The 13,245-nt window shown below is 46.6% G+C and overlaps 1 protein-coding gene across 1 annotated transcript in view; it reads left to right on the top strand.

Moving 5' to 3' along the window:
* RPH3AL (rabphilin 3A like (without C2 domains)) overlaps positions 1-9,983 on the top strand; it is a 39,832-nt gene extending 29,849 nt beyond the window's left edge. The window contains exons 7-9 of the mRNA XM_032217083.1: positions 3,293-3,406; positions 4,774-4,941; positions 8,646-9,983. Coding sequence (XP_032072974.1) covers positions 3,293-3,406; positions 4,774-4,941; positions 8,646-8,680 — 317 coding nt within the window. The 3' untranslated portion in view covers positions 8,681-9,983. The remainder of the gene's footprint in view (positions 1-3,292; positions 3,407-4,773; positions 4,942-8,645) is intronic.
* Positions 9,984-13,245: the final 3,262 nt, after the last annotated feature.

The raw sequence follows: 13,245 nt of genomic DNA, 5'->3' as shown, positions 1-13,245 counted from the left end.
AATCGAGCCTTGTGGTGACAAGGGCCTGAGTGACCGTCTGAAGTGCCCCCCTGTCCAAGTAGGGCCGCAATTGGTGTACCAGGCGAACCTGGGCAAAGGCCCCCCTGGTCACAGCCGACAGATGGTGTTCAAGTGTCAGCTGCGAATCCAGGAGGACCCCCAAATTGCGAGCCTTCTCTGAGGGGTGTAAATTTTCACCCCCCCAGGATCAAGGACGGACTGTCTGAACTGTCCCTCGGGGGCAACATCCAAAGCCACTCGGTCTTGTCGGGATTGAGTACCAATTTGTTCATCCCCATCCAGATCCTGACAGCTTCCAGGCATCGGCACATCACGTCCGCCGCTACACTGAGGTCGCACGGGGCAGATAGATACAATTGAGTATCATCTGCATATTGATAATACTTTATCCCGTGCCGTCGTATGATCTCACCCAGCGGCTTCATGTAGATGTTGAATAGGAGGGGGGACAGGACCGAACCCTGAGGCATCCCACATTTGAGGGGCCTGGAGGTCGACCTCTGTCCCCCGACCAACACCGACTGCGACCTACCGGAGAGGTAAGAGGAGAACCACCGTAGAACGGTGCCTCTCACTCCCACCTCCTCCAGATGTCGCAGAAGGATACCATGGTCGATGGTATCGAAAGCCGCTGAGAGGTCAAGAAGCACCAGGATAGAGGAATGCCCTCTATCCCTGGCCCGCCAGAGATCATCGATCAGTGCGACCAAAGCGGTTTCAGTGCTGTACCCAGGCCTGAAACCAGACTGAAAGGAATCCAGATAATCCGCTTCATTCAAGGTCAAGAAGAGACTCTGGGAGGAGGACACAACCGTTTGTAGTAATCTGGAGAATTCCTTGTCTGGTCTGCCTTGTGTTCCCATGTCTGTTGGAGTCTGGGTTGCTGCCAACGTCTTGCCAGTGAGTCGTGTCTGGGCTTTCAGCCAACAGGATTATAACTGCTGTCAATAAAGAGTGGCAAACAGCTAAGCCTGCGTCTGCGTTCATTACCGGACGGAGAGGGGCCAGAACAAGTCACTAAACAATTGGTTGCAAGTGGAGACTATCTGTACATCATTTTATAAACATTTCCGTTTGAATTATAATTCGGTGTAAATTTCTGTCTATTTCTCCACCCATTTCCCCAATTTTCAAGCAGAATATTGCTTGAAACATTCTGCTTGAATATTCCATAGTGGAATATTCTTCCCCCTACAACAGTTCATTCAGTGACCATCAAAAATGACTGAAAAAAACCCGACTCATGAGCATTTTTCACACTTACGACCAAAATTCAGACACTTGGCAACCGACTCATATTCATGACGCTTGCAGTGTCCCAGGGAAACGAGATCTCCTTTTGTGAACTTCTGACATGGGGAAGCGAGATTCACTTAACAACCGTGTGACTAATTTAACAACTGAACTGATTCACTTAACAAGTGTAGCGAGAAAGGTTGTAAAATTGAGCCAAGCTCACTTAACAACTGTCTCGCAACAGGAATACTGGGCTCAATTGTCATTGTAAGTGGAGGACTATTGTGCCTTTATATCCAAAACCTCTTTCCCATTTAAGCATAAAATCTGGACACATATTCATCTTCTTATCGTCAATTTACTGTATATACCTTAGCAATAAGATGTTCATCAACAGCGCGTACGTCTTTTTCAAAATCTGTGCCATTCATCTGTCAAAACAGAATTCTTTTTTAAATCTATTTTAAAATCTTCCAAACAATTGAGCATACATAAAAAAATTGACAAGTAAAACCTTCCTTTGTGAGATTTTCCCTTGTTTTTTCAGACAGTTTCTCTTTGAAGGAATGTTAATCGCTTGGCATAAGTCAACCAAATTGGTCTAATTATCATTTTTCTCCTGAAGAGAAGAAAACTTCTGTGGTTTGGGTTTATGTCTATTCCAAATTCTCAAAAAGCACTACTTAAATTTTACATTCATCTTAACTTTATTATACCACTAGTTGATAAACCTGGGATTGCTCGGATATTTATTTATAGGGGGAAAATGTCCGGACCAAACGTAATTTCTAATGTTGGATTTTTCCACTTACCAGAGGGAGCTCCCTTGTGGAGTACTGTGAAGCTGTTACCATGGCAACTCCACTGTGCTGTACAGTAGAAGCCACTTTAAGGCACAACAGGCTGTATCTTAACAGAACACCCCCCCCCGGAGGGGTGTTAGGGGTGTCTTTGTATACTTTGTATATAAAAATACTTTGGAAACAATATTTCTTTCCAGAGAGTCAGTCATCTGTGTACCAAGTTTGGTTGAAATTGCTCAAGGTGTTCCAGAGTTATGCTGGAACATACACCAACACAAATACAAACACACACACACTCACACACAGAAATATACTCACACACAGAGCCATTTTTAGATATATAGAATAAATAGCTGTGCTATCCAAATTTCAAGTCACGTCCCTCTAGTTCTAATACAGGTAATCCATGACTTAATTTGTTTAGTGACCATTTGAAGTTACCACAACCCCCCAAAAAGTGACTCATAACCATTTTTCACACGGCCCTTGCAGCACCCCCGTGGTCACGAGATCAAAATTCAAATGCTTGGCAGCTGACTCATATTTATGACGGTTGCAATGTCCTGAGGGCGAGCGACCCTCTTTTGCGATCGCCTGACAAACAGGATCAACGAGGAAGCTGGATTCACTTAACGACCGTGCGACTAGCTTAACCGCAGAGATTCCACTTAACCAAGCCAGGTTGTAAAATGGGGCAAAACTCACGTAATAACTGTCTCGCTTAGCAATGGAAACTGTGGTTTGAAAGGGACGACTGGCTGTACTATTAACTACTGATCAGGTTCCCGAAAGAATGCCCTAATTAACTTAAGAAGCCTCGAGCCAAGTTTGAAAAGAAATCCAGTCATTTATTAGAAACAACATTTCCGACCGTGTGGAGCCAGATCTAACCTCAGTTAAATTATGGCTAAACTTTACCCCTGTTTCTCCCCTCCCTTCAGTCTGGGTCATAAATCACATTCACCAACAAGGTGCTACAGCAGGTTGTAACATTTCACCCTCACAAGTCCGCTGTAGTAATCTGTGATCCGACTCTTGCCGAAGATATGTGTGGAATTCTCTTCCCCCCCTCTCCTCCAATGTCAACTTGATAAGAGACCTGGAGAAGCTTCACAAGTTGACACTACTACTATTAACACTAACATAAGTCCACAATTTTGTCACTAAGAGGTGCAATTAAGTGAGACGAATGACGGCCTTCCCTTCCCGCCATTTTGTTTGTTTTCCCGCAGTGGTCTCCAGCGACAGCGACTCCGATTCTGAGATCAGCTCCTCCAGTTTTGACGATCGGTCCTTGTCCATGGGATCAAAGGGTTACCAGATCAGGAAGCACCCAGCAGACTCCGGTGAGTGAACGCACTGTTAGAGAATGTGCAAATATGCGTAATTGTGACCCCACACTTCTTGCGGTTTCTGAATTAATCCATTGGGCGAGTTTACAGAAGACTATGACCATCTTCCATTAAACAGTTTGTCCACTGGGTACAAATATCTTGTGCAATAACAATTACAACGTACAACCATACTCATTATTTATCTGCTCATGTTACGTTCTGATGTACGTAACATATCTGATACTATAACAATCCTCTTCTTAAATTATTTAATTCTATTAATATATTTTCTATATTTCACAAATCTTTCATTTCTAACTTTCATATTTGTTCTCTAACCATCCATAGAATAATTCCCATATTCTTCTTCTTCTTTTTTTTGCAAGTGTTAATCTATTCATCTCTGCACATTCTAATATTTTCCTGATCACATTCTCCTCCATAGGAATCTCTTCACTTTTCCATTCTTGGGCAAATATAAATCCCTGGTTGCTGTTATTACATGGATGATTGTTCTGTCCCCCCCTTCATGGCTCTTAACAAACGGCAAGCAGACAAACTTAAAAGGAAGTCTTTTTATCAGTTCTCGGCTCAGACTGGCTTCTAGCCCCAAAATAACATAAATACAGTCTCTTGATAACGGAATGAAAAACAGCACAACTCTTACAAGCAATGCACTTCTCCAAGTGTAGCCTTGAATCAGGGTTACAGGAAACACCAAAGCACTTATCCAAGTGTATCGAGCAATGTTGTACACACGAAGGAACGTTGACTCCTGCGACCAGCATCCGTCCTTTTATCTCCAAACCTGCCTCTAACAAGCCCCAGCTGCATAATGAATCTTGTATCCCGAAAAGACTCACAGCAGACATCTGCTGAGTCACAACAGATAATCAAATATACATTTTCTTTACTTATCACCGCAATTGAGCCCAAAACCTCTGGTTGTTGTTGTTGTTTGCTTTGAATGTGGAGATGGATTTTGGTTGGTTGGTTTGTTCATTCATTCATTCATTCATTCATTCATTCATCGTGGACGGTAGCACAGTGGTTAGAATGCAGCATTGCAGGATAATTCTGCTCACTGCCAGGAGTTCGATCCTGACCGTCTCAAAATCAACTCAGCCTTCCATCCTTCCGAGATGTGTAAAATGAGGACCCAGATTGTTGGGGGCAAGAGGCTGACTCTGTAAACCGCTTAGAGAGGGCGGTAAAGCTCCATGAAGTGGAATATAAGTCTTAAGCGCTAGTGGTATTCAATTTAATGTTGTTATTCGCTGGGATTTTTGCACTACCAGCTTCCTGTCCAGCGATAAGGCTGGTTTTCATGCTCGAGATCACGTTTAAAAGTGTTTAAAATTCATTTCTGCTTCCTCCAGTTTCCAGCGGCGAGGCTGCCCGATCGCCAAGCGGGAGCACCGGGCGGACTCTGGGAAGCGCCAAATCGGAAAGCCAAAGCAGTTTGGGCAGCGAGCGATACAGTGCCCCAGAAGGCTACCAGAGTGACCGCGAAGATGGGGATAGCGATACCGTCCGAAGCGCTCCTGGTAAGTAGGGCAAAGAAAATCACCTTTTTTTTTCCTGGCTAGGGACAGGAGAAAAACGGACGAGATTTGTTTGGGAGAAAAGTCGGTTATTAGAGGTTGTCCTTGACTTACGACCACAATTGAGCCCAATTGACTGAGTTTTGACCCATTTTATGTGCTTTCTAAGTCAATCCACGGCACACGTTAAATCAGCGGTCACCAACCGTGGCACGACTAAACCGCGCTGGTCAAAATCGCGGCGATAAAATCGTGGCGCTAAAGCCGCAACGTCATCACCGCCGCGACAACAGCACGGCAACAGAAGGGCGCTTTAAAACGGCGCCGCGGCAGAAAGCCGACTTCATTTAAGGTAAGCGTTAGGATTAGGTTTAGGGGTTTGTTTTAGGGTTAGGTTTAGGGTTAGGTTTAGGGTTAGGTTTAGGGTTAGGTTTAGGGTTAGGTTTAGGGTTAGGTTTAGCGTTAGGTTTAGGGTTAGGTTTAGGGTTAGGTTTAGGGTACTGAGTGCTTGGGAATGCGCGATTTTGCCCTCCGCGATTATGTCATCGCGGTAGGGTCGCGTTTTTCCTTAGCGCTTCGAACGGCGCGAATTAGTCTTCGCGCTTATGTCTCCGCGGATAAGGGCTTCGCGGATTTGTGGTGGAACCGTCACCAACTGGTGGTCCGTGGACCATTGGTGGTCCCAGAGAAAATTTTGGTGGTCCGCAGGAGAATGATTTGCATTTTTTACATTGCACTAAATCAGGGGTCTTCAAACTACAAGCCCCCAGAACATGAGTGACACTTAGTTGGCCACGCCCACCCAGTCACATGACCGCCTAGCCACGCCCACCCCGCCAGTCATTAGGCAGACCATACCAGTGGTCCGCGGGATTTAAAATTATTAATTTAGTGGTCCCTGAGGTCTGAAAGGTGGTGTCGAAAGAATGATTTGGTCATAAACCGAGTTTGGCTTCCCCTGTTGACTTGGCTTGTCAGAAGCCGGCTGGGAAGTTTGATCTTATGACTCTGGGGATGTTGCAAAAAGTGTGAAAAACGGACATAACTCATTTTTTTGAATGCCGTTGTAACTTCAAACTGTCATTAAATGAGTGGTCGTAAGTTGAGGGCTACTGTATTTCCCGGAACATAAAGCCCAACCGTAAAATAAGCCCTAGTGTGATTTTCCAGGATGCTTGTAATATGAGCTCAACTACCCCCCCCCAAATAAGCCCCAGTTAAGATTATCAGCCAGATGGAGGCATCCAGTACCGTATTTCCCCCAAAATAAGACCTACCGTATTTTCTTTTGTATAAGATGCACCTTTTCCCCTCAAAAAACAGGCTGAAACTCTGGGTGCGTGTTATACACTGAATACAGCCTTTTTTTCCTCCTGAAACCCCACCCCCTTCACCAAAATGGCCATACAGAGCCTTTAGAAGGCTTCCAGAGAGCTCCTGGGGGCTGGGGACGGCAGAAATTAGCGAAAAACAGCCCATTTTTTGTTCAATTTTGCCCTCCCAGCCCGCAGGAGCACTCTAAACCTATCCATGCCAGGTTTTTTATCGTTTTTTTGGGTGGGGCACCTCCTAGGAGCACACTACAAGCCTCCTAAAGGCTATTCATGCTGTTTTTTTGAGAGAAAAAAAAAGGGGGGAGGCGTTTTCATGAAACCTTGGTGCGTCTTATTCTCCAGTGCGTCTTATACTCCGAAAAAGTAATGGTAACCAGAATATAAGCCCTAACGCAGTGTTTCTCAACCTTGGCAACTTGAAGATGACTGGACTTCAACTCCCAGAATTCCCCAGCCAGTGAATTCGCTGCCCTAACGCATCTTTTGGAGCAAAAGTTAATATAAGACCCGGTCTTATTTTTGGGGAAAACACAGCAGCTGCATTGAAGACAGGCTGGAATAAAATCCTGCCAGGCTTCATCCGTTCTTGGAAATCATCGAGCCCTCTTGCTGGGGTGTGAGCATATGGGTGCTTTGACCTGTGAAATTGCATACACAAACATACTGCTTTGTCAAGTGTCGGGGCAGTGACCGGGCGCCCAGGCAACTAATTCTCTAGGTCCAGAGACTGCGAGCCTTCTGATCAATTAAAAGGATTTTAAGCTTTATTGTGACCTCAAGCAAACAGAGATAAAAAGCAGGAGATAAAAAGTCTCGGGGGCGAGAGGATAACGAACAGCAGAGATATTCACAGGGTGACTTTTCCCCCCCAGCACCTAGTGCTAGATTCTCTGCAGTTGATCCACGCAAGGAACACAACGTAAAGGTTTTTAACCAAGCTTGTTAGAAGGACTTTGCGGCCGTATTATGGCTAGCTTTTTGTGCCTGAGGAGGGGACTAGAACTCACCATCTCCTGGTGATTGGCCCAAAGTCACCCTTTCATGCCTAAGGCAGGATTAGAACTCAGCATCTCCTAGTAATTGGCCCAAAGTCACCCAGCCAGTTTCCATGCCCAAGGCAGGACTAGAACTCACCGTCTCCTAGTAATTGGCCCAAAGTCATCTAGCCGGCTTTCATACCGAAGGCAGGACTAGAGCTCTCAGTCTCCCAGATTTCATGCCCAAGGAGAGACTAGAACTCACCATCTCCTGGTGATTGGCCCAAAGTCATTTAGCTGGCTTTCATACCTAAGGCAGGACTAGAACTCACCATCTCCTAGTAATTGGCCCAAAGTCACCCAGCCAGATTTCATGCCCAAGGAGAGACTAGAACTCACCGTCTTCTGGTGATTGGCTCAAAGTCACCCATTCGGCTTTCATGCCTAAGGCAGCACTAGAACTCTCCATCTCCTAGTAATTGGCCCAAAGTCACCTTGCCGGTTTCCATGCCCAAGGCAGGACTAGAACTCACAGTCTCCTAGTAATTGGCCCAAAGTCATCTAGCCGGCTTTCATACCTAAGGCAGGACTAGAACTCACAGTCTCCCAGTAATTAGCTCAGAGTCTCTCAGCCAGCTTTCATGCTTGTGGAGAGACTAGAACTCACTGTCTCCTAGTGATTGGCCCAAAGTCACCCAGCCAGCTTCCATACCTAAAAAGCAGCACTATAACTCACAGTCACCCAATTTTCTAGTCTGGTGCCTTCATCACTGGACCAAACGTGTTCTGGAAGCTCATCAGAAGGCATCAGGGCTTGGAGCAAAAGTTTTGTATGCAATTGCCAGCTGAAAAAACAGCTCATAACATTTTGGGCCGATCAATGTTTGCAAGGGATTTGCAGGGCAAGATCCCAGCTAAAACCTCTTCCCGCCGTCCAATACCCAAACACGGTCTCTGTCCTTCCCAAACTTTTTCTGTGCCCTGATATGGTTTCAATCACATCCAGAAAGCACACGCGGGTAACTAATTCAGCAGGATTCATTAACCTCTCTTTATATATAATATAATATAACACATGAAGTAAATATAAAACACCAAAACAGGTTTTTCCAATGCGGCAAGCAAAACACAAGCAGAAGAGGGGAGTTTTAGTTTCACTTTCAGAGTAGCAGGTTAGTTTAGAGCTCAGCACAGACTCAGGGCTACAGAGTTAAGCCACGCCCAGGCTCCTTGCTGTCTCCAGCAAACACTGTTTCCGTTTCCAAACAGCCCTCCTTGGCTGTCCTGTTGCCATGTCTACCCAAACCATCCCCATTGGCTGACCTGTTGCCATGTCTATTCCAGTCTATGAATATTGATACTCTTGACAGTTTCCTGTTTTCCTCCTCTTAAAAAGCGAGAAGACGTGTCTTGAAATGCCGCTGGCGATGACGGATCTCCAGAGCTTGCCGCCTTTATCCTTACTCACTTCCCGCGTTGCTCCACCGAGGAATCGGAGGAAGAACACAGACCGTTGCCCACGTGGCCGACAACTACCCTGCCACTTCGGTCACTCCTCTGCCTTCATTGGTTGCCAGCTGATCGGTCTTTTGGACACCCAGGAATAGCCAAAAAAAAAGGAGCCTTAAAAATTCTTGCAATTGGGTTTTCCAACTAGGGTGGTGTTGTGTTGTGCGGTGTTGTGTGTGTGTGTGTGGGGGGGAAACGTGGATTTAGACCACAGAGGAGGAGATTCCTGCATGTTCCCCCAAAATATTTAAACTGCACAGGGAAGAGAGACTTGGAATTCGGGTCCTTCCACAATATCGTCTCACATCTGCACACCACGAAACACCACGCTGGTTTTCGTCCCGGGTGGATTTTTCTTGCCTTGTGGGTTCCTCCGTAATGCAGGGAGGGAGGGTTGAAGGTGTCCCCACAATCACAACCTGCAGCTGGGAGGATGAAGAAAAGGCAGATGTTCCTCATTAGGAGATGGGTGGGATCGAGAACATCTGGCAGGAAGAGAGAGAGAGAGAGAGACCGGGGTGGTGGTGGTCCGTTAGGGGCTGGAGTTGGATTTCAGAAACAATTCAGCCGCTGGATTACATCCGATTTATATAAATTAGCTTCTTTTAGGTCATAAAGGTAGAAGTTGGATTTTCCTTTAAGAGGGGTGGACTTCAACTCCCAGAATTCCCATTATGGCTGGTGGAATTATGGCTGGTGGAATTATGGGAAGCCATACTGGAGTGAGCATAAAACACAGGAGGTGGTGTGGCGGTGGCCTAGAGTTGGAGCTCTTGGCTCACAATCAGGAGGCTTCTGTGAGTTCGATCCTAGGTAGGGGTAGATATATCTTTCTGGGCACAATGAGAATGTATCAGGTGAAACAAAACTCCGAACTGGCGACATGAAGGGCATCCGGCCAATAAAACACTTAGCTTCATTCAGTTGCCCAGACTCCACCCCGCAAGGGATTATGAGGTCGTTGAATGATGATAATGATCCTGGAGTTAGCCATACATCCAACTCCCAGAATTCCTCATACTGGCTAGGAATTCTGGGAATTGAAATCCACCCCTTTTAAAATAGTTCAGGGTGAGAACCCCTGTTCTAATTAATATGGATTCCGGAGTACGACCTTTTTAAAAAAAACAAAACCTGTTGTTGCAACAGAGATTTCTTAAGCATCTTTCGGCATATCTTATGTTGTATCTTGTCGGTTTCATATAAAGTATTTTTATTATACATGGAGCTTGCTCTCAGGAATATTCTTATTTTAATAGCCGAGATTGGCTACAATTGCACCGGATGCGGAAAAAAATGGGTATATCCTTTTACTTGCCAAGACCTCTTTCACGAGGGCATCCGGCTAGCAACCAGAACAGTGGCGGGCAGTGGTTAGAAGGCAGTATTGTAAGCTGACTCTGCCCACAGCCAGGAGTTCGATCCTGACCGGCTCAAGGTTGACTCAGCCTCCCATCCTTCCGAGGTGGGTAAAATGAGGAACCAGATTGTTGTGGGCAAGAGGTTGATTCTGTAAACCGCTTAGAGGGGGCTGTAAAAGCACTGCAAAGCGGTATATAAGTCTAAGTGCTTTTGCTATTGCAGGTTAACTCTGCCCACTGCCAGCAGTTTGATCCTGATTGGTTCATGGTTGATTCAGCCTTCTGTCCTGCCAAAGTTGGTAAAATGAGGAGCCAGATTGGGGGCAAGAGGCTGACTCTGTAAACCGCTTAGAGAGGGCTGTAAAAGCACTGGGAAGTGGTATATAAGTGTGATTGCTTCAGGAGGGAGGGAGGGAGGAATGAATAGCTACAGGGAACTCCATTTTCACTGGCAGAGGGTTGCAAGAGGCCGTCACAGGCGAAAACGGAGCTCGGGAGCCCGTTTCTGCTGGCAGAGCGCTGGGGCCACCACAGGCACCCCTGACACGAGTGATGTTGAGCTGGCCATGCACCCTCCCCCCCAAGGTCAAACACAACCCTGATGCGGCCCTCAATAAAATTGAGTGTGACATCCCTGCTCTACAGAAAGTGGTGAGGACAGGGGAAGTAAGACGCAGCCGTATTTTTCGGAGTATAAGATGCACCAAGATTTTGAAGAGGCAAATTTTTGTTAAAAAATTTTTGCACTCTGCAGACCTCCCAAAAACGCCCCCCCCTTTCCCCCCCAAAAGGTATGAATAATCTTTAGGAGGCTTGTAGAGTGCTCCTGGGGGAGCAAAAACCGGCCCATTTTTCGCAAATGTGGGCCTGTTCCCCCTCCCCCCCCCCCAAAATGGCATGGGCTCTACATGGGGCTACACTTGAAAAGCATTCGGAGACTGCAACTAGTCCAGAATGCAGCCGCGCGAGCGATATTGGGTGTACCTAGGTACACCCACGTCACACCGATCCTCCGCGAGCTGCACTGGCTACCCATTGGTCTCCGGATGCAATTCAAGGTGTTGGTTATTACCTTTAAAGCCCTACATGGCTTAGGGCCAGCAGACCTCCGAGACCGCCTACTGCCACATTCCTCCCAACATCAGGTGAGATCCCACAGGGTGGGCCTCCTTCAGATGCCGTCAGCCAGACAATGCTGGCTGGCGGCTCCCCGGAGGAGAGCCTTCTCTGTGGCTGCTCCTTTGGAACGAAGTACCCCCAGAAATCCGGACCTTGCCCACTCTCATGGCCTTCAGAAAAGCTGTTAAAACCTGGCTATTCCGGCAGGCCTGGGGCTGTTGACCTCACTGTTGAGGTCCAGCCCCGATCAGAACGAATGTATGTGTGTTGTTTTTAACATGTTTTTATTGTCATTTTTTATTATTATTCTTTCTTTCGATGTAAGCCGCCCGGAATCCTCCGGGATTGGGCAGCCTATAAATCGATTTAATAAATAAAATAAATAGCCTTTAGGAGGCTTATAGAGTGCTCTTGGGAGCTGGGGGACTGGCAAAAATGAGCAAAAAACAGCCCGTTTTTTGCTCATTTCTGCCCTCTTCATCCCCCAGGAGCACTCTGAAAGCCTCCTAAAGGATATGCACAGCCACTTTGGTGAAAGGGCGGGGTTTCTGGAGGCAAAAAAATGCTGTATTCAGTGTATAAGACGCACCCAGGTTTTCAGCCTCTTTTTTTGAGGGAAAAAGGTGGGCCTTATACTCCGAAAAATACGGTACTTTCCTCATGCAAACATAGAAAATGCAGGTGCGGCTGTACCTGCTTACCAGGGTCTCGCTGTTGAGCGACCACGCTAGCCTACATCTGACTTAGAACTAAAGAGAAACTTCCTAGCAGTGAGCACAATTAGCCAGTGGAACACCTTGCCTCAGGAAGATGTAGATGCTTCAATCCTGGAAGTTTTTCAGAGAAGATGAACCGACCACCTACCTGAAATGGTCAAGGGTCCATTGAGCAGGGGGCTGGACTAGAAGACCTCCAAGGTCCCTTCCAGCTCTATTCTCTATTCTGATTGATTGGTTGACTGATTGATTGAAATGGTCTAGGGTCTCCTGCTTGAGCAGGGGACTGGACTAGAAGACCTCCAAGGTCCCTTCCAGCTCTATTCTGATTGATTGGTTGAGTGATTGATTGAAATGGTCTAGGGTCTCCTGCTTGAGCAGGGGGCTGGACTAGAAGACCTCCAAGGCCCCTTCCAGTTCTATTCTGATTGATTGATTGACTGATTGGTTGAAATGGTCTAGGGTCTCCTGCTTGAGCAGGGGGCTGGACTAGAAGACCTCCAAGCTCCCTTCCAGCTCTATTCTAATTGATGGATGGATTGAGTGAGTGAGTGAGTGAGTCACAGTCTGAGAAAGGTGCCCGTGTTTCTCCAGTTGCCATCTTCCCACTCGATTGTTATTCTTCGCACAAAGGTTGATCTCGTCACACAAAGGAAGACGAGGCTGGAACCCCTCCACCAGAACTTGGAGAAGCTGCTGAGGAGCCCACCCGGCCAGGATGATGGATTTCAAGGTCCCTTTCCCCCTCTCTTTGCCTCTCGTCTCCTTCCACTTCAATGCCACCGGCGTTAAATGTCTCATCCTTCTTCCACTTCTCCGTCAATGCTGCTTTTGTTAAGTGTTTCTCTCCACCCCTTCCCACTGTTGGGTAGAAAAACCCATCCAGGATAATGCGGTACTTAATCACGCCCGCAAAGTTGTCTTTTGTGGCTTGTAGCTTGTCATTGGTGTCTGGTATTGAAAGCCCGCTTCTTCACTGCGCCGGCGAAGAAATATCTCGGCATTGTTTGTACGCCTCATCCGGCAAGCTCTGTCTCTCTATATATATCTGCACCTTTTGATCTGCATTCAAGGTTTTTTAAATAATTGGCTTTCCGCTTCCCCCTTTCACCCGCCCGCAAGCGTACGTATCGTCTTCTTAAAAAGCTCTGTGCAAAAATTACATTTGCAATTGGTTTTCGCTCGGGAATCGCCAACCGTGTTTGTGGCAAACATCTGCCATCGACAGGCACATAGATGTAAACAATGTCTATGTAGGACAAGAAGCAATGGGTGGAAACTACTCAAGGAG

The sequence above is a fragment of the Thamnophis elegans genome, chromosome 4, assembly GCF_009769535.1.
Source record: "Thamnophis elegans isolate rThaEle1 chromosome 4, rThaEle1.pri, whole genome shotgun sequence".
NCBI classification, from domain to species: domain Eukaryota; kingdom Metazoa; phylum Chordata; class Lepidosauria; order Squamata; family Colubridae; genus Thamnophis; species Thamnophis elegans.
The sequence above is the reverse complement of the archived record's forward strand: the minus strand, read 5'-3'. Positions and strand labels throughout refer to the sequence as shown.